At 40.1% G+C, this 25,430-nt stretch overlaps 1 protein-coding gene across 3 annotated transcripts in view; it reads left to right on the top strand.

Moving 5' to 3' along the window:
- The window catches only part of LOC105482286 (RP1 axonemal microtubule associated), a 328,970-nt gene extending 316,459 nt beyond the window's left edge, over positions 1–12,511 (top strand). For 2 of the 3 annotated variants that reach the window (XM_071068238.1, XM_071068237.1), the window contains 2 exons: positions 7,116–7,197; positions 11,076–12,511. In XM_071068238.1, coding sequence (XP_070924339.1) covers positions 7,116–7,197; positions 11,076–11,175 — 182 coding nt within the window. In that variant the 3' untranslated portion in view covers positions 11,176–12,511. Of the gene's footprint in view, positions 1–7,115; positions 7,198–10,228; positions 10,348–11,075 lie in introns of all 3 variants that reach the window. The other variant, XM_071068236.1, reaches the window with a different exon arrangement.
- The last annotated feature ends 12,919 nt before the right edge of the window (positions 12,512–25,430 follow it).

The raw sequence follows: 25,430 nt of genomic DNA, 5'->3' as shown, positions 1-25,430 counted from the left end.
TCTTGTGATAGATTGCTAAGAATGATGGTTTCCAGCTGCATCCATGTCCCTACAAAGGACACAAACTCATCCTTTTTGATGGCTGCATAGTATTCCATGGTGTATATGTGCCACATTTTCTTAATCCAATCTGTCACTGATGGACATTTGGGTTGATTCCAAGTCTTTGCTATTGTGAATAGTGCTGCAATAAACATACGAGTGCATGTGTCTTTATAGCAGCATAATTTATAATCCTTTGGGTATATACCCAGTAATGGGATGGCTGGGTCATATGGTACATCTAGTTCTAGATCCTTGAGGAATCGCCATACTGTTTTCCATAATGGTTGAACTAGTTTACAATCCCACCAACAGTGTAAAAGTGTTCCTATTTCTCCACATCCTCTCCAGCACCTGTTGTTTCCTGACTTTTTAATGATCGCCATTCTAACTGGTGTGAGATGGTATCTCATTGTGGTTTTGATTTGCATTTCTCTGATGGCCAGTGATGATGAGCATTTTTTCATGTGTCTGTTGGCTGTATGAATGTCTTCTTTTGAGAAATGTCTGTTCATATCCTTTGCCCACTTTTTGATGGGGTTGTTTGTTTTTTTCTTGTAAATTTGTTTGAGTTCTTTGTAGGTTCTGGATATTAGCCCTTTGTCAGATGAGTAGATTGCAAAAATTTTCTCCCATTCTGTAGGTTGCCTGTTCACTCTGATGGTAGTTTCTTTTGCTGTGCAGAAGCTCTTTAGTTTAATGAGATCCCATTTGTCAATTTTGGCTTTTGCTGCCGTTGCTTTTGGTGTTTTAGACATGAAGTCTTTGCCCATGCCTATGTCCTGAATGGTACTACCTAGGTTTTCCTCTAGGATTTTTATGGTATTAGGTCTAACATTTAAGTCTCTTATCCATCTTGAATTAATTTTCGTATAAGGAGTAAGGAAAGGATCCAGTTTCAGCTTTCTACTTATGGCTAGCCAATTTTCCCAGCACCATTTATTAAATAGGGAATCCTTTCCCCATTTCTTGTTTCTCTCAGGTTTGTCAAAGATCAGATGGCTGTAGATGTGTGGTATTATTTCTGAGGACTCTGTTCTGTTCCATTGGTCTATATCTCTGTTTTGGTACCAGTACCATGCTGTTTTGGTTACTGTAGCCTTGTAGTATAGTTTGAAGTCAGGTAGCGTGATGCCTCCAGCTTTGTTCTTTTGACTTAGGATTGTCTTGGAGATGCGGGCTCTTTTTTGGTTCCATATGAACTTTAAAGCAGTTTTTTCCAATTCTGTGAAGAAACTCATTGGTAGCTTGATGGGGATGGCATTGAATCTATAAATTACCTTGGGCAGTATGGCCATTTTCACGATATTGATTCTTCCTATCCATGAGCATGGTATGTTCTTCCATTTGTTTGTGTCCTCTTTTATTTCACTGAGCAGTGGTTTGTAGTTCTCCTTGAAGAGGTCCTTTACATCCCTTGTAAGTTGGATTCCTAGGTATTTTATTCTCTTTGAAGCAATTGTGAATGGAAGTTCATTCATGATTTGGCTCTCTGTTTGTCTGTTACTGGTGTGTAAGAATGCTTGTGATTTTTGCACATTAATTTTGTATCCTGAGACTTTGCTGAAGTTGCTTATCAGCTTAAGGAGATTTTGGGCTGAGACAATAGGGTTTTCTAAATATACAATCATGTCATCTGCAAACAGGGACAGTTTGACTTCTTCTTTTCCTAACTGAATACCCTTGATTTCTTTCTCTTGCCTAATTGCCCTAGCCAGAACTTCCAACACTATGTTGAATAGGAGTGGTTAGAGAGGGCATCCCTGTCTTGTGCCAGTTTTCAAAGGGAATTTTTCCAGTTTTTGCCCATTCAGTATGATATTGGCTGTGGGTTTGTCATAAATAGCTCTTATTATTTTGAGGTACGTTCCATCAATACCGAATTTCTTGAGCGTTTTTAGCATGAAGGGCTGTTGAATTTTGTCAAAAGCCTTTTCTGCATCTATTGAGATAATCATGTGGTTCTTGTCTTTGGTTCTGTTTATATGCTGGATTATGTTTATTGATTTGCGAATGTTGAACCAGCCTTGCATCCCAGGGATGAAGCCCACTTGATCATGGTGGATAAGCTTTTTGATGTGTTGCTGAATCCGGTTTGCCAGTATTTTATTGAGGATTTTTGCATCGATGTTCATCAGGGATATTGGTCTAAAATTCTCTTTTTTTGTTGTGTCTCTGCCAGGCTTTGGTATCAGGATGATGTTGGCCTCATAAAATGAGTTAGGGAGGATTCCCTCTTTTTCTATTGATTGGAATAGTTTCAGAAGGAATGGTACCAACTCCTCCTTGTACCTCTGGTAGAATTCAGCTGTGAATCCATCTGGTCCTGGACTTTCTTTGGTTGGTAGGCTATTAATTATTGCCTCAATTTCAGAGCCTGCTATTGGTCTATTCAGGGATTCAACTTCTTCCTGGTTTAGTCTTGGAAGAGTGTAAGTGTCCAGGAAATTATCCATTTCTTCTAGATTTTCCAGTTTATTTGCGTAGAGGTGTTTATAGTATTCTCTGATGGTAGTTTGTATTTCTATGGGGTCGGTGGTGATATCCCCTTTATCATTTTTAATTGCGTCGATTTGATTCTTCTCTCTTTTCTTCTTTATTAGTCTTGCTAGTGGTCTGTCAATTTTGTTGATCTTTTCAAAAAACCAACTCCTGGATTCATTGATTTTTTGGAGAGTTTTTTGTGTCTCTATCTCCTTCAGTTCTGCTCTGATCTTAGTTATTTCTAGCCTTCTGCTAGCTTTCGAATGTGTTTGCTCTTGCTTCTCTAGTTCTTTTAATTGCGATGTTAGAGTGTCAATTTTAGATATTTCCTGCTTTCTCTTGTGGGCATTTAGTGCTATAAATTTCCCTCTACACACTGCTTTAAATGTGTCCCAGAGATTCTGGTATGTTGTATCTTTGTTCTCATTGGTTTCAAAGAACATCTTTATTTCTGCCTTCATTTCATTATGTACCCAGTAGTCATTCAGGAGCAGGTTGTTCAGTTTTCATGTAGTTGAGCGGTTTTGATTCAGTTTCTTAGTCCTGAGTTCTAGTTTGATTGCACTGTGGTCTGAGAGACAGTTTGTTATAATTTCTGTTCTTGCACATTTGCTGAGGAGTGCTTTACTTCCAATTATGTGGTCAATTTTGGAGTAAGTACGATGTGGTGCTGAGAAGAATGTATATTCTGTTGATTTGGGGTGGATAGTTCTATAGATGTCTATTAGGTCTGCTTGCTGCAGAGATGAGTTCAATTCCTGGATATCCTTGTTAACTTTCTGTCTCGTTGATCTGTCTAATGTTGACAGTGGAGTGTTGAAGTCTCCCATTATTATTGTATGGGAGTCTAAGTCTCTTTGTAAGTCTCTAAGGACTTGCTTGATGAATCTGGGTGCTCCTGTATTGGGTGCATATATATTTAGGATAGTTAGCTCTTCCTGTTGAATTGATCCCTTTACCATTATGTAATGGCCTTCTTTGTCTCTTTTGATCTTTGATGGTTTAAAGTCTGTTTTATCAGAGACTAGTATTGCAACCCCCGCTTTTTTTTGTTCTCCATTTGCTTGGTAAATCTTCCTCCATCCCTTTATTTTGAGCCTATGTATGTCTCTGCGTGTGAGATGGGTCTCCTGAATACAGCAGACTGATGGGTCTTGACTCTTTATCCAGTTTGCCAGTCTGTGTCTTTTAATTGGAGCATTTAGTCCATTTACATTTAAGGTTAAGATTGTTATGTGTGAACTTGATCCTGCCATTATGATATTAACTGGTTATTTTGCTCGTTAGTTGATGCAGTTTCTTCCTAGCCTCGATGGCCTTTACATTTTGGCATGTTTTTGCAATGGCTGGTACCGGTTGTTCCTTTCCATGTTTAGTGCTTCCTTCAGGGTCTCTTGTAAGGCAGGCCTAGTGGTGACAAAATCTCTAAGCATTTGCTTATCTGTAAAGGATTTTATTTCTCCTTCACTTATGAAACTTAGTTTGGCTGGATATGAAATTCTGGGTTGAAAATTCTTTTCTTAAGAATGTTGAATATTGGCCCCCACTCTCTTCTGGCTTGGAGAGTTTCTGCCGAGAGATCTGCTGTTAGTCTGATGGGCTTCCCTTTGTGGGTAACCCGACCTTTCTCTCTGGCTGCCCTTAAGATTTTTTCCTTCATTTCAACTTTGGTGAATCTGGCAATTATGTGTCTTGGAGTTGCTCTTCTCGAGGAGTATCTTTGTGGCGTTCTCTGTATTTCCTGGATTTGAATGTTGGCCTGCCCTACCAGGTTGGGGAAGTTCTCCTGGATGATATCCTGAAGAGTGTTTTCCAACTTGGTTCCATTTTCCCCCTCACTTTCAGGCACCCCAATCAGACGTAGATTTGGTCTTTTTACATAATCCCATACTTCTTGCAGGCTTTGTTCATTTCTTTTTCTTCTTTTTTCTTTTCGTTTCTCTTCTCGCTTCATTTCATTCATTTGATCCTCAATCGCAGATACTCTTTCTTCCAGTTGATCGAGTCGGTTACTGAAGCTTGTGCATTTGTCACGTATTTCTCGTGTCATGGTTTTCATCTCTTTCATTTCGTTTATGACCTTCTCTGCATTAATTACTCTAGCCATCAATTCTTCCACTTTTTTTTCAAGATTTTTAGTTTCTTTGCGCTGGGTACGTAATTCCTCCTTTAGCTCTGAGAAATTTGATGGACCGAAGCCTTCTTCTCTCATCTCGTCAAAGTCATTCTCCGTCCAGCTTTGATCCGTTGCTGGCGATGAGCTGCGCTCCTTTGCCGGGGGAGATGCGCTCTTATTTTTTGAATTTCCAGCTTTTCTGCCCTGCTTTTTCCCCATCTTTGTGGTTTTATCTGCCTCTGGTCTTTGATGATGGTGATGTACTGATGGGGTTTTGGTGTAGGTGTCCTTCCTGTTTGATAGTTTTCCTTCTAACAGTCAGGACCCTCAGCTGTAGGTCTGTTGGAGATTGCTTGAGGTCCACTCCAGACCCTGTTTGCCTGGGTATCAGCAGCAGAGGCTGCAGAAGATAGAATATTTCTGAACAGCGAGTGTACCTGTCTGATTCTTGCTTTGGAAGCTTCCTCTCAGGGGTGTACTCCACCCTGTGAGGTGTGGGGTGTCAGACTGCCCCTAGTGGGGGATGTCTCCCAGTTAGGCTACTCAGGGGTCAGGGACCCACTTGAGCAGGGAGTCTGTCCCTTCTCAGATCTCAACCTCCGTGTTGGGAGATCCACTGCTCTCTTCAAAGCTGTCAGACAGAGTCGTTTGCGTCTGCAGAGGTTTCAGCTGTGTTTGTTATTGCCCTGTCCCCAGAGGTGGAGTCTACAGAGACAGGCAGGTTTCCTTGAGCTGCTGTGAGCTCCACCCAGTTCGAGCTTCCCAGCAGCTTTGTTTACCTACTTAAGCCTCAGCAATGGCGGGCACCCCTCCCCCAGCCTCGCTGCTGCCTTGCCGGTAGATCACAGACTGCTGTGCTAGCAATGAGGGAGGCTCCGTGGGTGTGGGACCCTCCCGGCCAGGTGTGGGATATGATCTCCTGGTGTGCCTGTTTGCTTAAAGCGCAGTATTGGGGTGGGAGTTACCCGATTTTCCAGGTGTTGTGTGTCTCAGTTCCCCTGGCTAGGAAAAGGGATTCCCTTCCCCCTTGCGCTTCCCAGGTGAGGCAATGCCTCGCCCTGCTTCAGCTCTCGCTGGTCAGGCTGCAGCAGCTGACCAGCACCGATCATCCGGCACTCCCCAGTGAGATGAACCCAGTACCTCAGTTGAAAATGCAGAAATCACCGGTCTTCTGTGTCGCTCGCGCTGGGAGTTGGAGACTGGAGCTGTTCCTATTCGGCCATCTTGCTCCGCCCCCCCAGCTTGCAGTTCTTATTATGGTTGCACACTAATGTGCAGAGCAGAGCTGCCTATATCAAGTTTGTGTGAATGGGAAAGGTTAATTCTGAATTCTTTTTCTGTCCCATAGTCAATTTATCTATGCCAGCCCCAATTCCACATTGCCTTGATTGGTATAGATTTACAATAAACGTTGATAACTGATAGGATGATTCCCCTCCCTTACTGAAGATCAGAAGTGATTGTAATATTCTTGGGCCTTTATCATCCACATGAATTTTATTACCAGCTTTTGGATTTTCATGTAAAACACTATGGTGAATTTGGTTTACTTACACTGAGGTTTTAAATTAGTTTATGAGGAACTGACATCTTTATGATATCTTCCAACTTACCAATATGGGATAGTTCTCCGTTTATTTATGGCTTTTTTTGCTGTCATTTCCTACATTTAGATGGTTTTTCTATAAATTATACTACATCTGGTTTTAAATTTACTCCCAAATTCTTAAATTTTTATAGCAATTCAACATTGTGACTTTCATTAAATTATGTTTTTTAACCTTTCCTCTCTGGTTAATAGAAATACAGTGGATTTTTACATATTAATTATATTTCTAACAATTTTTCTCATCACTCTTAATTCTATATTCTGTGATTTCTTTGAGTTTTAAGTTAGGTCATATCTTCTGTGAATAATGACAGTTCTGTTTCTTTTTTCTATACTTATCAGTTTTCCTTTTCCTTTCTTCTTTCTCTCCTCTCCTTTCTCCCTTCTTCCCTCATTCTCTCTCTCCCTTCTTTCGTTACTTTCATTTTTTCTTTCTTTAATTGTATTGACAAGTACAGTAATCAATGATAACTTCTAAATTTTCACTATTAAGAATGATGATTGATTGTGACTTTCCATTACTATTTAAACTTACAAATCTTCTATGGCTTAACATAACTGAAATGCATTTATATGAATTTACTTCTCTCTTTATTCTTGGCTCATGTGCTTTTAAATAATTTTTAAAAATTTTATAGAGAGTTTGGGTCCCTATCTTCTCTTTTCCTCTGCTTCTAGTACTCTGAGTAATTAGGTTGCTCACTCACATTTTCATTTCTCTACTGGCATAATTTGCATGTGCATATTTTCGTATCCTGACATGTGTACTTAAAAAGGAACATTTGGAGGACCTATGAATAAAATCATAATGCTGGTATTTTTATGCTAAAGAGTTAAATAAATCTCTTTTGTCAACTGACACAGGTAATGGATGGTTTCTTGGGAGCCTTGTTGTTAAGTCTGAAGATGAAGACAGCAATGAAGAGGTGCTGTTTCCATGCAACAGGTATGCTGTTAATGCATTATTATGCAAAATTATGCTCTCTTTGTCCAATTTATTCCACCTGTGTCCTCCAGCATGCCTCATCCCAGCTGTTGGACAATATCATTCCCTCCCTGAAAACCACAGCTGAAGGTCTTCTCTCCTCAAGAAGCTGTCCTTTATCAGCATTAGTAATTCTCTCTTCTTTTGTAATCTCTAACATTTTTCTCTTCTGAAAAAAGTATGCTGAAATGGAAAGAAATTGGATTAGGACTTGGAAAATAGGTTCTTCTTTCTGTTTCTAAAAAACGTGCTAAGCTCCCTGCTAGTACTGTGAACTTGGGTACCACTCTTCACTTCTCTGAGGTTCAATGTCCTCATATGGAAGATGGCAATAATACCTGTTTCCCCTAGTTCATTTGAATCATTTAAACTCAAATTATGTTATATATGTGAACTGTGAACTCTAATGCCTTGTACTAATGTGGCGTAGCTGTAATATAATAGGAGACTTAAGTGGCAAGGGTAACTGTAATTCCTTGGCCATGTGGTCATAGGTGAATCACTCAAACTTCTGATTCTCAGTTTTCAAAGTTTTATGAGAATAATTAAATATTCTCTACCTACTTTATAGAGTTATAATAAGTAGAATATCAAATACACCTTAAAACAAAATGCACTAAACAGAGAAATTGTGTAGTTAACTTCCCTCCATTATTAATCAATCTACAGAATATGTTGATCCATTTGATCAGTCATTATGCAAGTTGTAATTGAGCACCCACCATATCGAGAAGTGGGGTAGATAATGGAGATCCAGCAATAAGGCAATCCAGGTTCTGTTGGCAAGGACCTATGGTCCCCACATGGGAACATGAGAAATGTTAACGACATGAGGGCCATGAGAGAGGCTTATATATGCTGTGAAGATCTGGTGTCAAGGTGCTATATCTATGTGAGTGCATGTTCCTTGAATCTAGAGAACTCGTGCATTGTATATACTAATTTATCCATCCATTTATTTATGCAAAAATATTGCATGCCTGCTAGGTGTCAGGCACTACACCAAATCCTAGAGATTTAGAGATAAAAAAGTGGAGTCCCTGTCTTCAAAGAACTTCCACTTGATGCTCAATTAGGGGAGGAGGGATGTAATGCTACATGAAGCTGGAGAGCTGAGTATGCTCTGAGTTTAGCAGGTGGCTCGGCACCACTATTCCCTAAAGTGAGGGACACTCTTCAGACATGCAGAGAAGCACATTGGTTGACTGACTGGATTTTACCTTACTATAGTTTTAATTCTAGGAAATAGTCATTCCTTTGAAACTTAATAAGGAGTTGCATTTTGTATGAACAAAATGTGTAGCACTTCTCTGATCATCTGTTTGTTTCTTTTCTCAATGCACATTCATTTAAAGTGCATGTAGTAGTAGCTATTGCCATTTTATGAAATTCAAGCTCTAGGAAGAGACCTTGTATTTTTATTTTTGCAAGAAATCTTAGTGAATAGGGAATAAAAGGGGCAAAGATTGAAGTTTTTTAGCACCAGATTTGGATTACAACTGCATTACTTACTAGCTCTGGGAGCTTCAGTTTATTCTTATGTAAAATGGCAGTCATGACACCTATTTTGCAGGGTTGTTTGAGGATTTCAGACAATGTATATAAAGTACCTACAAAAGTGTCCTGTAATTATTAGAGGCTCCATGATGGTAAATGTTATTGTCATAGAAGCAATTTTAAAGAAATTTTTAGACATGATACTACACGTGCAAATGAAGGGAGAAAACACACCTTTGTTTCTAGATTATGTGTCTAGTATTTAGAACTCTCAATAATTGACTAAGTTTTACTTTTTAAATATTGTATCTGCACAGTCCAATATGGTAGCCACCAGTCACATATGGCTAATTAAATTTAAATTAATTAAAATTGAATCAAATAAAAATTCAGTTGCTTGGTTGTACTAGCTACAATTCAAGTGCTGAATAGACACAGATGGTTACTGACTACCATATTGGCCAGTATATATACAACATTTGGTTTTATATCACATCTACATATTTGGTATCATATGAAGCTGTGTTTAATATTTTACAGTATAGTTTATTGCTCTAAATGTGATGGTACCAATGAAATCATGTAAGTAGTAAATATAAGATTATTATTTTTCTAAATGTGCCACATTTAGCAAAGTCAAAAGGCATCCAGGGCAGGTGATAATGGTCACATTCTCTTCCAAGCCAAGATTAATTTTACTGGCAATGCAAAGGAGTAGAAATCAAGATGGAGGTGACTTATTTCTACATTTTAGAATAATTGCAAACCTTAGAAATTGGATTTATAGAAACAAAATGATGCAGATGAAAATATTTAAAATGTTTTATTGTATTATACTATCATATGGAATGATATGCACACAGGCATATCATTGCACTGTTATATTAACTTAAGTACAGCAATATAAACTGTTTTCCTTGCCTTTTCTCTCTGAGGACCCAGGGTTAAATAAGTAATAAAAATGTTTTCTTGCTATTCCATCAGAAGTGGAAGAAACCATAGATAGCATTTAGTCTTATGGTTTGACAGATGAGAAAACCATGACCTAATGAGATTAATGGCGTGCACACCTCAGACCGGTTAGTCAGAGAGCAGGGAGGGGCTCTTGGTTCCTCGGCCCTCTGGAAAGTTTTAATTTAGTATCTATCAATCTGTTGTTTTTATGATATAACTATGATTTTGTGAATTATCTTCTACTGAAGAATTCCCTGCACAAGATACCAAGTTTGCTATAAAACTGTTTTGTCAGAAAGTTCTACTTTCTGGAGCGTTTGGAGTGTTTAGATGACGTAAGTTTTACTGTCTTCCCCAGCATAGATTATCAGCTACTTAAATGCAAGTCCCCTCCTAATTATGGGAAAAGAAAAGGTCTCTGAGAAGGAAGTTATTTATAACTTTATTTGTGGAGTTTCAAAATAAGCAAGATATAGGGGGGTTATATTTTGTGTTGTGGGAGCCTCTAAGATTTCCACACCCATCTGTTGTATTGCCGTAGAGAAAAATCAGAAGAATACCCATCACCAGCATTTACTGAATGCTTTCCAAGGAATAGGCTTCGTGGTAAAGCCAGAACTGCACACAGATACTCATTTGATCCCCACAGCAAGCCTACAGGTAGACCCTGTGATCTTTATATTTCAAAGACAATTTCCTTGCCCGAATATATTAGTAATTGGAGTCAGGATTCAGATCAAAATATATTTGACTCTGTAACTGTACTGTTTCACATGGGAGCCACAAGCCACATATGTCTACTGAACTGTGGCTCTTCCAATGTAGGTATAAGATATATTCCAGATTTCAAGAATGTAGAATAAAAAAAGAACGTGATATAATTTTTATACTGATTACATGTTGAAATAATCATCTTTTGAATGTATGAAAATTCAGAATATTAAATTTACCTTCTTTTTACTTCTTTCCATATGCGGTTTGTATTCTACTTCTCTTGAAGAGTGCTGTCCTAGAGTCTGAGGGTTTAGCCACTGTGTATACCTGTCAGTCACATGGCAGGAGAGAAATAACAGCTACCACTAAGGAAACTCCAAGTGAGAAATTTTGACTATGTTAGAATGTTTGTGATGTTACCAGAGGACTTTTCTAAAAGCCAAAATTTTGCAGTGAGCCAATATGACCTTGCAACTTGAGTGAAGGAAAAAGGCTTGCCGAAACTGGACTGCTAAATAATCTGGTGTGGCTTAAAATCTTAAATCCTTTTTTAAAATGCCGATCTCTCTAAAGGCCTCTTTAAATTCTTTCCATATATATTTTTTTTCCTTTCTAACTAATGAGCCTTCTTTCAATGCTCTCTCATATTAATTATCTTCTTTTTTCCATGGCAGATGGCTAGATGAGTACCAAGATGATGGCGAGACCCAGCGGGAATTGCTCGCAGAAAGTAGCCCCAGTACAGGAGGAGAGACTGGGTCCGTCATCTCCTGAAAGGGCCCACTTGGGCCTGTCGCTCCAATATGCTTCAAAAGGCTATTGATCTGATTGTGACAGTGCATTTGTCTTTTGCTTGGGCTGGAGCAAACACCTGGGGAGGGTCAGTTTGTGCTGGACCCACTCATTGTTTCTGAGAACTTCCAAAGTTGGGAGGATGCACTGAGTCTCGGCCAACAGCTGACCAAGATCCTCCCCTGGTATCTGGGGTGCCCATACTGCTGCTGCTCACCTCCTCCTCCTCCTCCTCCTCCTCTTCCTTCTCCTTTTCTTTCCCTTCCTCCCTCCTCTTCCCCTCCCTCCTCTTCCTTCTTTCTTTTCCTTTTTCTTTCAGAAAATCTGACTTACTGCTAAGGTTACTGAAATGTTTAAATAAGTAGCCTTTGTAGAAAATAACTGAAGAGGTACCTAATAACATTTGATGTACGAAAAACACTTCTATGCAACCTATGTTAATTTTAAAGTGGACGTTTTATTGTTAGACAATGGTATGTCTCTCTCAGAATTAGTGGTCATATCAATAAGAAAATGTAGAAAGAACCCAACCAATTGGGTTACTGTGTGTCCCCAGTGCACGTCCTGTGGGTCCACTTGCAGTTTGGTCTTTGAGCTGGCGACAGAGGCCTGCAGGCAGACAGCAGCAGAGTGCAGGGCAGACATCTCACATCCATCAGTCACTTTTTCTCATGAAACTTCAAATACTTGTCAACTCGGTGCCACAGGCGCCTTCTTCCAATCTGTTAATTTGGCACATGAGCTAAAACTCATTTGCCAGCCCAGAAGAGGTCAGGATGTGGCTTTCAATATCAAAGACACTTGTCTTTGAATCTCTATTTTGCCCCTGTGAGGTAGATGCTATCATCACCCACATTTTGCAGATGAGGAAACCAACACATGGAAAAGCCAAGTGACCTGCCCAAGCTTAGAGAGTGGAATGAGCAGGAGAGCCAGGATGTGACCCTACAAGTCTGACTCCAGAGCCCATGTGCGTCCACACTGTGACCTTGGCCCTCCTGCCTTCCCTGCGTGTTTTTAGTATCCTGCGAAATTAGGCAGAGGGGCCAAGGAGGCAAATCTTGCATACCACCTTCATGATTTTTGTCATCTGCAGTAGTACCTGTACTAGTATATGCTTGATATTTTCTTCCTTGAACTGGGTATAAATCAGTTTATTTACAAGTGAAGAGAGCTTGGCCTTATCCTAAACCATATTCCTAATATCCATGAAATCACTGACTTAATATGTAATTACATTTTTTCCTAAAACACATTAAAATAAATCTATGTCTAACAAAAATTTTAAGTTAGACTATATGCTAACTAAAATTATCTTATCAATATCCAGTAGTGGGCACATTTCACAATTAGGAAAAGCAGGGTGTGTGTATAAGTGTGTATATATGTGTGTGTGTGTCTATGTGTGTGTGTGTGTGCATGTGTGTGTAGTATTTAACTCTGGCCTGGCAGATCATTATTAGTAAATAATGTTCAATAAGTAGATGCTGTTGTTATAATGGTTTCCCTTTTACTAACCCATGACCAAGAACTAATCCCTTCCTTAGAAACGGTAAATTTTTACATCTGAGGATGAAAATACATCAAGAAGACAGCTTCAGTGAAGTTAAAAACAGCCTTTTTTTTTTGTCTAAAGTGACCAGTAGACCATATTAGAGGTAAGAAAAATAAGTACAATAGTTCCCCCTTACTGGTGGTTTTGCTTTCTGATGTTTCAATTACCAGAAGTCAACCACAGTCTGAAAATATTAAATGGAAAATGTCGGAAATAAACAATTCATTCATTTTCAGTTGCATGCCATTCTAATCAGTGTGATGAAATCTCATGGCATCCTGCTCTGTCCCATCCAGGATGTGAATATTCTCTTTGTCCTGAGTATCCATGAATCACTTAGTCCTAGTATTGCAGTGCTTGTGTTTGTCACCCTTATTTTACCTAATAAGGACCCCAAAGTGCAAGAATAGTACTCTAGCAATTCGGATATGCCAAAGAGAAGCTGAAAAGTGCTTCCTTTAAGTGAAAGGGTGAAAGTTCTTGTCTTAATAAGGAAAGAAAATAAGTTGTATGCTAAGGTTGCTAAGACCCATAGTAAGAACAAATATCCATCAAATTGTAAAGAGAGAAAAATAAATTTGTGGATGATATAAATAGGGTACAATACTATCCATGGTTTCAGACATCCAGCAGGGGTTTTGGAATGTATCCCCCAAGGATAAGGGGGACCAGTCCAGGCTGCACAGAAGCTTGGAGAATCACCTCTTGCCCTTGATGACATTTATTTCATGGTGCCCTGCACAAAGCGGAACTGAACAAACACACTCATTTACTAAGCAGAAGCTTGTAAAGCATCTCCTGTGTGCCAGGCCCAGAGTCAGACACTGGGAATAAACTGGCAAACAGCATAGTCATTTTCCCTGCCCTCTGAGGGGCCAGTGTTCTAGCAGGGACCTGAGTGAATAATGTGCATGCTGCAAACAGAGCAGAGGCGCTCTGCAAACTCGTAGGCCCTATGGAGGGAGAGAGAGCTTGTGCTCGGCTTTGTATGTTCAGTTCTTGGCATACTGCCTACTTATAGTCAATGCTCTGTGTCTATTAAATACATGAATCATTCTTGCCTTACCATACAATACACCTTATTAGAGATTGAAATATTAAATGATTCCCAATTCAGTTTATATTTGTGCAGAATAAGTATTCACAAATAATTACACTCAATGCCTCTATTTTTACAAACTTTGCTGCAACAATACAGTTTCATTCCAAGCATAATCCTGCCCCTTTCTCCCCACCCTGCCACAGTTCAGATTGGAGATGTCTATTTCCCAATTCTATCCAACAGCACATTTACAATTCTTCTCTTGAGGGGGTAGGTGATGTAATACCAATCGGATCCATTTTATGTGGATTCTTGTTTATTTTATCCTTATAGTGCTCATTTCTTAGACATTGTCCAGATTCTGGGACTGTCTCAGTCCAAACCCCTTATATAATAGCTATTCCTTGAAAACTGGAAAACTAACAGTGAAGCTATATTTATTTCTAGGTTTTCAGGGAAAGCAAAAAATTATTGACAGAGTGCACAGCACAAAGGCAGCAAATAGATTCTTAAAGGTTGGGTGAAAAGAGGCATTTTGGTCATGTCGTTTGTTTTTTCTTGTGGAGTGAATGATGTAAAACCCTCATCCATAAACCTGACACGCATATCCTTTAAAAATGCTGGTGAATGGCAGACAAGTGCAAACACAAAGACCAGAAAACAAAATGTGGCCCATTTCATGGAGCACCACAATTGTCTAGCACAACCCCTGTGTCTTCACGGGTTTGCTTATATCTGGGTTAAAGGTAAGATGGAGCGAAGAACACTTTTATCTGATGGATGCATCCTCTATTTTAACCAGCAAGTTATCATAATGGTGCAATGATGGTATGGATGGCCTTCAGGTGCTAATGTGTTTTCATATAAACTTCGCAAGCAGATTTAAGTTATGTGTTTGTTATAGCAAAGGATGATGTAGCTTCTTTGTGGCTGTAGGTAAAATAATGTCTTGGACAGCTAAGCTAATTGTTCTTTAATACGGAGAGAGGCTCTCCAGAAAGCCCACCAGAGTTAGGTTTATCCTGCAGTCATCAGGGCTGATAATACTTTTGGACAGTTATATTTTAAGTTACATTTAGAAGCGAAGAAACACTGCAAAGTAGGCCGTCCTCCACATCCAGGTAAGCTAATGTTTTTTACATGGAGATTCCTTTTCATTCTTTCAGGCAGTGGGATAGAGAATACTAGAAAAAGACTCCTGTGTTCTGAAATTAATCTTGATTCCCTACCACAAAGAGTGTGAAGTCCTAAGAATGTAGCATCAACTTCCTTGGGCCTCTGTTTCCAGGCCTCTATGAGGATGACTAAAGAGTACCAATTAAACTGATTACTAAGCTTATAAATATGTCAATTACTTGATTATAAGGTCAACATTAATATTTGCAAGCTTATCCACATCAGTTGATTGAAACTTTCCAAACACACCGTTCCCTAGGACTTTGCCCATGTTGGTTTCTTTGCTTGGAAGGGTCTTCCCTTCTTGCCTGGAAAATTCCTATTCATTTTCTGAGACCATGCATCAGTTTTGCATCAGTCAAAACTAAGGCTCCCCCCGTCCTCTGTGTTTCCATATTACCCTGTCCTTCTCCTCTTACTGTAATTAGCATTTTGCGTAGTGATCATGTATCTCAGTTCACAAATTCAGAAATGTGACAAATATTACTTCTTCTGTTTTCTGTATGTCAGCCTAATGTTCAGCTCCTAATCTCTGTCACACAGATTGGTAAAAATTTCCTGATATTCCTTCCTTCCTTCCCTCCTTCCCTCCCTTCCTTCCTTCCTTCCTTCCTTCCTTCCTTCCTTCCTTCCTTCCTTCCTTCCTTCCTTCCTTCCTCCCTTCCTCCCTCCCTCCCTCCCCCCTCCCCCCCTCCCCTCCCTCCCCCCCTCCCCCCTCCCTCCCCCCTCCCCTCCCTCCCTCCCTCCCCTCCCTCCCCTCCCTCCCCTCTCTTCCCTCCCTTTCCTCCCTTTCCTTCCTTCCTTCCTGAGACCGACTTTCGGTTTCCCTCTTGTTGCACAGGCTGGAGTGCAGTGGCGTGATCTCGGCTCAGTTGCAACCTCCGCCTCCCGGATTCAAGCAATTCTCCTGCCACAGCCTCTCAAGTAGCTGGGATTACAGGTGTGCACCTCATTTTCAAGCATAATTGAGGCACGTTCTCCTTTCTAAGGGGCAGCAGAATCCTAGAAGCTTATACTCTGTTTGGAGAGAAAAATGCTTTTCCTCCAAGTCTGTCATTGTCCTTGCCACCGTCTGTTTTCTCTCTGGACCACTCACGCAGTACTAGACTTTTTGGCATGGCTGAGAACCCAAGTGTCTCAGGACACTCCTTTCTAGGCTGCTCTGCAGCCCTCCCCTAAGAGGAAGGGTGCATCTCCTCCAGGTCTCTCCTTACTCGAACACAACAGATCTCACGGGGATCCCGCTGCTCTGGGGCTCACAGACCTCTTTTTTTCTGGTAGATAAAAATCTCTTCTCTTTTCCCTGTTGTTTCTCCAAAGCCCTCTCTGTTTTTCCTCCTATATCAGTGTAACTAGTGTAAGTTATTGGTTTTTTTAAAGTGTTTTGATTTTTACAGAAGACTGGATGTTGTTTCTAGTGTGAATATGATGATGGCAGACAAAAGAACTTTCCCCTTCTGTTTTTATTCAAATTAACAAAGAGAATGGAAAACCTATGGTCTCCAATTTCAGTGAAAGCAGTACTTAGTGAACACCTGCAAACTCCCGGGTATACAGTGTGTGGCCTGCAAAAGCCACTGACACAGACAAAAGCTCGAGGGCCAAGCAGTGGCAAATCTCAGAAAGTGCCAGCAGAAGTCCACTTGCCAAGGTTGTGTGGCCCACCGGGAGGTACAGAAGCTGTATTTTAATTGATAACAGCTGGAAAAGATGTGTCTGGAGCCTGACAGAGAGGAGGGTTGAGATTAGGCGGAAGTTGTGTGGAGGAAGGTCGAGTAGGGAATGTGGCTTTGAGGTCGTTAAGCGTTAAAGAGTTCCCACAAATAATTTTCCAAGGAAAAGGAACAGTACAGAGTAAAAACAAAGCTAAGCCGTAAATAAAAACAAAAAAACATTAATGAGTATCAGCAGAAATAGCATATATCTGACACAGCCTTTGGATATGGAAATGTCAATATAGATTATAAAAACATCTATAGCACTACTTCAACAGGTTTAAAAATATCTTCTGCTGTAAAAAACTATGAAATTAATCCAGCATATTGAAAAGAAAAACAACCAAACAGGACTTATGGAAATTAAAAAATAGAATGCGTAAAATTTAAATCTGAGTTTATGTGTTTAATGCAAATTAGGTTCAGTTGAAAAGAAAATTTGTTCACTAGAATATAAACTAGAAGGAATTTTCTAGAATGTAGCAGAGAAAGATAAATAAATGATATGTATGATGGGGAAGTTTCCAGAAGTGTTGAAATATATCATTTCACAGATTCCTCAATTTCCAGGAGATCAATAAATTTCAAACTGGATTCAATTAAAAATATCCACATCCAGAGCAAATGTAATAAAGCTGTTGAGTATCAAAAACATACAGAATATTTAACAAACAGCCTGAGAGAAAAGCTAGTTACCTTCAAAGAAGCAGAATGTACAAGATCAACAAAGAAAACCAGGGAATGGAGTAGTATCTTCAGGATGCTGAAAAATTATAAAAATAACCTAAAATTTTCTAGCCAAGGAAAATATATTTCCAGAATGAGATCAAAATGAAGATATTTTCTTTTCTTTTTTTTTTTTTTTGAGATGGAGTTTCGCTCTTGTTGCTTAGGCTGTAGTGCAATGGCACGCCACTGTCAGGCGCTGATATATATAGATGGGGAAAGATTTCGTGGCAGTGTGTGAAGTCTTCCAACGCACTTCAAATTGTATCATCTTTATAGGGTTCATTTCATTTTTTTTTTCCAGACGGAGTTTTGCTCTTGTGGCCAGGCTACAGTGCAATGGCGCGATCTTGGCTCACCACAGCCTCCACCTCCAGGGTTCAAGCGATTCTCCTGCCTCAGCCTCCCGAGTAGCTGGGATTACAGGCATGTGCCACCACTCCCAGCTAATTTTGTATTTTTATTAGAGACAGGGTTTCTCCATGTTAGTCAGGCTGGTCTCGAACTCCTGACCTCAGGTGATCTGCCTTGCCTTAGCCTCCCAAAGTGCTGGGATTACAGGCATGAGCCACTGCGCCTGGACTAAATGAAGATATTTTCAAACATACACGCAAAAATTCTAAGAGAGTTTGCTATTAGTTCCTCACTAAAGGACATTCTAAAGCACGTACTTCGGACAGAAAGAAAGTGACTCTGGATGTAAAGACTGAGATGCAAGAAGGAATGATGATCATGGGAAGTAGAAAATATGTAGACACATCTAAAATAACATTGGCTGTGTTGAAGTATTGTTAAAAATAACATGAGATAAAGTTGAAACAGGAAACAACAAATAACACATAAGTCTGTGAGTTGGGTGGGGGTAAGTGAAGCACTGTATTCTAAAGCTCCTGGATGATCTAAAAGGAGGATGGAGGTATTCAATTTAGTATGCTTGTTTGAATTTCTAGGGCAACCACCAAAAGAATAAAAACAGGATAAAATTTCCAAACAAGTTTAAGTGTGGTGAAAAGGTTTAATCCTTCAGGAAGATATTGTATAATTTTAAATTAATGTTACTAGTAATATAGGCTCAAATGACATAATGCAAAAATAAGCATACACACAAATAAAAATAGATGCAGCCTGTTTTACATACATAATAGTATAAGGAGATTTTAAATATGTACTTCTCTTGGTAACTGGGAAAATAAGGGAGAAAAAAAGTGTTAAAGATATAGAAGATTTAAATGACATGATTAACAAAGGCCATAATAGAGATGTGTAAAACTCTGCATCTGGCAAATGCCAATGCACATTCTTTTCAGATATATATGTAACATCATAAAAACTGGGTATGGGTTGGGCCATAAAACAGTCATAAAATTGAATGAAATACAGATACATCAATAACATGGATGGATTTCATAATAAATCATAATTTTATAATGTTGAATAAAATAAGCCAGTAACACAAATATATGAATGTATTTACATTTATATAAAAGTAAAAAGCAGGCAAAATTTTCACAGGTAGTGTTTTCTTACATACATATATTATATATAAAACTATTTTTAAAGGCCCAACAGTTATTACCAAAAAGGTCAGGAAGATAGTGGTGCCTTCGAGAGAAGGCTGTGGCCCACGGGGGGCCTTCCAGGCAATTGACAGTGTTCCGTATTTAACCTTTTTTTTTGATGGCTACATGAGTGTTGATTTTATAATTATTCTCTATACTTTCATAGGTGTTTTTGTGGTGAAATGTACATAACATAGAAGTTAGTATTGTAGCCATTTTTAGGTGTACAATCTAGTGGCATTAAGTCCATTCACAGTGTTGTGTAACCATCAACACCATCTATCTCCAGAACCTTATCATCATCCCAAACAAATGCTTTGTGGCTATTAAACAATGTCTACCCACTCCTCTGTTTCCTGTAGCCCCTGGTAACTTCTGATCTACTTTCTGTTTCGTTAATTTGCCTAATTCTGGATATTTCATATAAATGGAATCATGCAATATTTGTTCTTTCGTGTCTGACTTTTTTCATTAAGCATAATGTCTTCAAGGTTCATCCATGTTGTAGCATGGTTGAGAATTTCCTTCCTTTCTAAGGCTGAATAACATTCCATTGTATGGATAGACCACATTTGGTTTATCATCATATATGTTTTATGTAAATATCTGTCTTAGTGTTATATCTCACAAACAGAAAAATGAACTATAGAAAGACATACAAGAAAAAATTTTTAAATAGGTTGTCTGTGGTAGAGGAGGGATAGGAATAGGGAGAATGAAAGACAAGAATAGAAATAAATCTTTTGTGCCACTTGATGGTTTTGAATCACTCAGTTTATCACCTGTATAAAAAATTAAGAATGAATTATTGATGGGTTAAAAAATAGAATAAATAAGACTTAGTACTTGGTAGCACAACGGGGTGACTATAATCAGTAATAATTTAATAGTACATTTAAAAATAACTAAAAGAGTAGAACTGAATTGTTTGTAACACAGGATAAATGCTTGAGGGGATGGATACCCCATTTTCTGTGATGTGATTATAACGCACTGCATGCCTGTATCAACGCATCTCAAGTATCCCATAGATATATATGTATATATGCCTACTACGTATCCACAAACATTAAACATTTAAACAAATGAATGGTTCCATGAATAAATGATTGAAAATGAAAGGGGAGTATCTTAACTACCAACGCACATAAGGGACAGATGTTCAGGGAACCTCAGCCTTCCTCTTTACCAAAATTATCAGGAAAGAGAGTGACCTAGCCTGATCTCCTGCCTGAAAGGAGGGGACGGAGGAGGAGCAAATGAAAGAAGTCAGGAATTAACAGCTCAAAACTGTTCCCGTTATATTAGTCTGTTTCTCTCTCGAGAGCAGGACTTGTTATCTTATTCATCTTTGTTTTCTGGAGCACAATGCCTGGGTCAGTACAGATACAAAAAAGTTATGTTTTGCTACTGGAAATTAAAATTTAGGAGTAATGAAGATTAATAGGAAAGCTGAGAAAACTGAAATATTTTGGGAAATTCATCTTGCTTGCTTTTTTTTTTCCCCAGCAGTTTTTGTGATTCTGTGTTCACCCAGTGAGACACTCTTAGAAAAAAGATCTGTGAAGTCTCTTGTTTAGCCCCATGTCACTGTCAGTTAATAGGAAGGGACAGGCTTCTCAGAAAGACTTAGGAAGTTAGAAATGTATGGTGAAGTGACAATCCCAGCAGTGGTGACTGGAGCACACCGAGAGTGCTCACCACTGTCCTCTGAGGGCTCTGACCCTGGGCATTTGGCCGGCAAAGCTCAATGTGGTGTTTCATGAGGGGCAACTAGCTCACGTAGACCCCATGAAAATGCATTCTGACTCCCAGAAATTAAGCACCTGTTAGGAATATTACACTGATTACCCTAGAGAGAAAGGAAGACTCAGGTGGGCTTATAAAGTGTCCGTTTTTGTAAGCTTTCTGGCTCTCTAAGTTGTGTTGCTACCAATCTCCCCATTGTCATTACTTGTGTACCTCTCTAACTTATTTTACTGCTATTATTCTCCTGTTGGAATTAATGATTACTGGCTCCTTTAATTTTAACAATAAAATTGGCGATTGTTGGAGAGAGGTCAAATTTAAGCATCACACAATCATTTCAACAGATTCCCTAACACTTAAATATCCACTCCTCAACTTTGCGTTTTTATTTCACTGATATAGCTGGAGGATGATGTGTCAAATTGAATTCCACAGGCCCTTTATTAGTGTTTACTGCATTTTGCCTGCCCAGCACCCATTCCTGCTCCTAAGAACAGCCCAGTTTCCTTAAAAACCAGCTCTTCCTAATGCAAAGGACTGTATTTTTCTCGCTCTGTCCTTTTGGCTGAGGGCAAGGCTTGTGACCCAAGCAAAGCTAATACTTTAAAACTTTAAATCTTCAATGGCCAAGAGACCAAAAAATGGTATTTTTGCCGCACACAACAAAGGGTCTCCTCTTTCCCACAACCAGAGTGTTTGTTGTTGAGGTGTCTGCCCTTGGGCCAAGTGAGCTGTCTGGGTCCCTCCCACCCTGCCACACTGGCCCCCCACCCGCAAGCTAGTCCTGTCAAGTGCCTTCCTACAGTTACTCAAGATTTTCACGTTGGGTGCGGTGGCTCACACCTGTAATCCCAGCACTTTGGGAGGCCGAGTTGGGTGGATCACTTGAGATTGGGAGTTCGAGACCAGCCTGGCCAACATGGCCAAACCCTGTTTCTACAAAAAACGCAAAAAAATTAGCTGGGCGTGGTGGCATGCGCCTGTAATCCCAGTTACTCAGGAGGCTGAGGTGGGAGAATGGCTTGAACCTGGAAGGCAGAGGCTGCAGGGAGTCAAGATCTCGCCACTGTAATCCAGCCCAGGTGACAGAATGAGAATCTGTCTCAAAAAAAAAAAAAAAAAAAATTCAGCATTACTCTTTCTTGCGATTAATTAAAGGATTCCAACTAATTCAAACACTTTGCTCAGCCTGCTTGGGTCTTACTTCCTTTTTCCTCCATCCTGCAGTTTTTCCTGCATGCCATCCCTCTTTTACAGACCTCAATCACTGACCCCTCCCATCTCCTCCCATCTGCTTCCTTTAATTCCAGCCTTGAGTGTGTATGCTGGCATGAGTGTTGTTTTAGGATGGAAGTCCTTAAACAACAGGGTAATGGGCTTTTGCTTGTTGTGTTTTATTACTTTGAAGATTATGTGGAAATAAACAAAAGCTATCCAAATGAGAAAAGCAAATGCTATCTTTTCTGACCTTGCTGTAGCAAGGGAGTCAGCTACCATCGCTTGTGTTTTGGCAGAGACTCACAGGCAGGCAGACGGGTGGAAAGGTGGAGAAGAGGAAAGGCTCCAAGTGTGCCCTGATGAAGCTGTTGGCCTGGGGAAGCTGGAGGTGGCTAACTAGCTGGGGCATCCTATGTAACTGGTTAGGAGTGCATATTTGGCTTTTTCTGGTTGATCTTTAGATTCAAGTGGGAGCAGAAAACATGGAATCTGATCATATTGATCTCATCTTGACTGCTGGGGGCCATTGCTACTGAAGTTGTATTTTGGCTTCCTGGGTTGGTTGCTGCAGAGTTTGGGGGTCAGAATTCTATTGTCATGTACAGTCTGCTTATTGTCTCTTTGTTTAATTCAGACTCTCAATTAGCACTTGAGTTTTGTGGTTTAGGTTACTTATATTTAAGACACTTTCTCTTTACTTTTATTCCCCAACCTCTTATTTTCATTTCCAGTGCAAAGGAAATGAAATGATAAGAAATAAAATTCTTTGCCTAAAGACACCCGTTAAAACTGAGAGTTCTAGTTTCTAATTGCCTGGGATTTTTTTTTTTTTTTTTTTTTTTTTTTGAGACGGAGTCTCGCTCTGCCGCCCAGGCTGGAGTGCAGTGGCCGGATCTCAGCTCACTGCAAGCTCCGCCTCCCGGGTTCACGCCATTCTCCTGCCTCAGCCTCCCGAGTAGCTGGGACTACAGGCGCCTGCCACCTCGCCCGGCTAGTTTTTTGTATTTTTAAAGTAGAAACGGGGTTTCACGGTGTCAGCCAGGATGGTCTCGATCTCCTGACCTCGTGATCCGCCCGTCTCGGCCTCCCAAAGTGCTGGGATTACAGGCTTGAGCCACCGCGCCCGGCCATGTTTTACTAAATGGAGATTAACTTTTAGTTGCTCTTTGTGGTCTCTAAATGCAGGTGATCAGGACCTGCATATAAAAAGGTTTTAAAATTCCTTCTGACGCACGTCATCGACTTCTGAATACATTTACAAATGAGTCTGCAAAAATGACTAGGTTTTCTTTCCTACGTGACTCCGATCAAGATATTATTTCCAAATGTGCTTATGCATAAGAATGACCTGGAAAAGTGATTTAAGATGCAGACCCCCACTCCTCCTGTAGACTTGATGTGCAAGACTCTCTGGAGGTGGAGTCTGAAGCTTTTGGTTTGTTTGTTGATGTACAAGAAGCACCCTGGGTGACTCTCATGCAATCTGGCAGGTGCTGGTCCTCAGGCTGACATCTGGCAACCTTTGAATTAGGAATTTCACTGCAACATGTTGGTGAGACTGACACTGTCACATCATTTACCCCTTTTGCAAATGTTGCTGTTGACAGCGTGTGCACACTTACGTTGTGTTTCCTGAGGTTTGAAAATTGTGCAGCCTGGGGGATTTCCAATTTACCATTGTGTGTGTGTGTGTGTGTGTGTGTGTGTGTGTGTGTATACTACACTTGGAAGGGGAGACAGGTGAAGGCAAAGCATGTAAGTCAGGCTGTGTTACTTTTGTCCTTGCCAAAGGTGCTTTCCTGAACCTGGAACAAGTATGAAAAACAAAGCTTCGCAATGTTAGAAAGTTCAAGGAAGAGCCGAGCCGCAGAGCGCCTAAGCACAAAGGCATGTAACGTTTCCCAGTTAATTTGATGAAAGGAGTTGCTCTATCAATTTAACCATAGTGCTTAAAATAGCTTTTGCTCTAAATTCTTTTCAAGACTGGCAGTGCAAAAAGAGACAGGAAACGTTCCATACTGTGTCAGACAATAAGTCACTCACTTCTTCCAGAGTTGTCCTCGACTAAATGTTAGAGTTTCCCTCAAGACTCTCCTGCCACAGTCCACACACTCAGAGCAGGACAAAACCCAGCAGATGGGGGCTGTGTTGCTGGTGCAGCGTTTCTCCCTCTGGAGGGGCCCCACGCTGACCACTCCCCTGTTTGGATCTTTAAAAGGGATTGTCATCAGTGAAGAAATGCACTGTCACTGCCAGTGGGTGTGAGTTCTGCAGAGGTAGCCCTAGCTCTTGCAGGCTATGATATCTGGAAATGCTGTGTCAGTAGGATACCCTTGATCACTTCATGACACCCTGACAGCTCAGACACAAAGGTCCCATGGGGAGGTGTCAGCCAAGGACGTTTCTTAGCCATCAGCTAGTCCACAATCCTTAGTGGCCTCATGTATCCATGTAATCATTCCTTCATTCAATAAGCAACACAAAGCATGTGGTGTCACCTCCTATGAGAGCTCATGCTTCGCACCACTTGCTATGCTCTGAGCTCACTGAGCTCGAACGGAGGCGACACCAAGCTGCGTGCAGAGATTCTGACTTACGGAGTCTGTGCTTGTGATCACAAAGTGCACTCGGGATTGAAGAGCCCTTTCTAGAATGGTCTAGGATTCTCAATTACAGTGTAACATATGCTCCCTCAACCTTGGTGCTAATGGGAGCTGCAAGGACCTCGTTACTAATCATAGATTCACAAGCAGAGTTTGAAAATGGCTTCATGTTCTTTACAAATTGAAGCCGACTCTGTCACTTATTGGCATTTAAATTATTATGCTCTGTTCTAAAACATTTGCTTGAATTTCCTCATTTAACACACAATCCAAGAGACACAGACTTAGGTCTGTAGTAAAGATGGAACACTGAGGCACACAGAGACTTAAGTAATCTGTTTGGTTTATCCCACCCTGGGATGTCAGATCTGGGATTCAAACTCCATGGTTTCCCATAGGGCACAGAACCTGTTGCACAACCATTTATTTGAGGCACTCTGTCTTCCTCTTCAGGGATCTTGAGCTACTTTCCAACCATTTTATCCTGAACCCAACATGAACTTGGCTTTCGTTGAGTGTGGTGCATCCTCCCTTCTGTGCTAGGGAGTGCGCCTGCAATCTGCATGTGTTTCCTTTTTCATCTATCTTCAGATCATACCTGTCTTCCAAAATCCAACTTTCTTTCTTACTATTCCTTTAAAGTGTACCATCCAACAGGTCTAGAGTCCCTGAATACATCTTTAGTATTTAAAATATTGGCCTCGGAGAAATACCATTTGACCCAACAATCCCATTACTGGGTATATACCCAAAGGAATGGATATAAATCATTCTATTATAAAGATACATGCACACATATGTTCATGCAGCACTATTCACAAGAGCAAAGATATGCCCATTAGCGATAGACTGGATAAAGAAAATATGGTACATATACACCATGGAATACTATGC

This window comes from Macaca nemestrina, chromosome 8 (assembly GCF_043159975.1).
Source record: "Macaca nemestrina isolate mMacNem1 chromosome 8, mMacNem.hap1, whole genome shotgun sequence".
Classification (NCBI taxonomy): Eukaryota; Metazoa; Chordata; class Mammalia; order Primates; family Cercopithecidae; genus Macaca; species Macaca nemestrina.
Note: the sequence above shows the minus strand (reverse complement) of the source record. Positions and strands in the feature narration are given on the sequence as shown.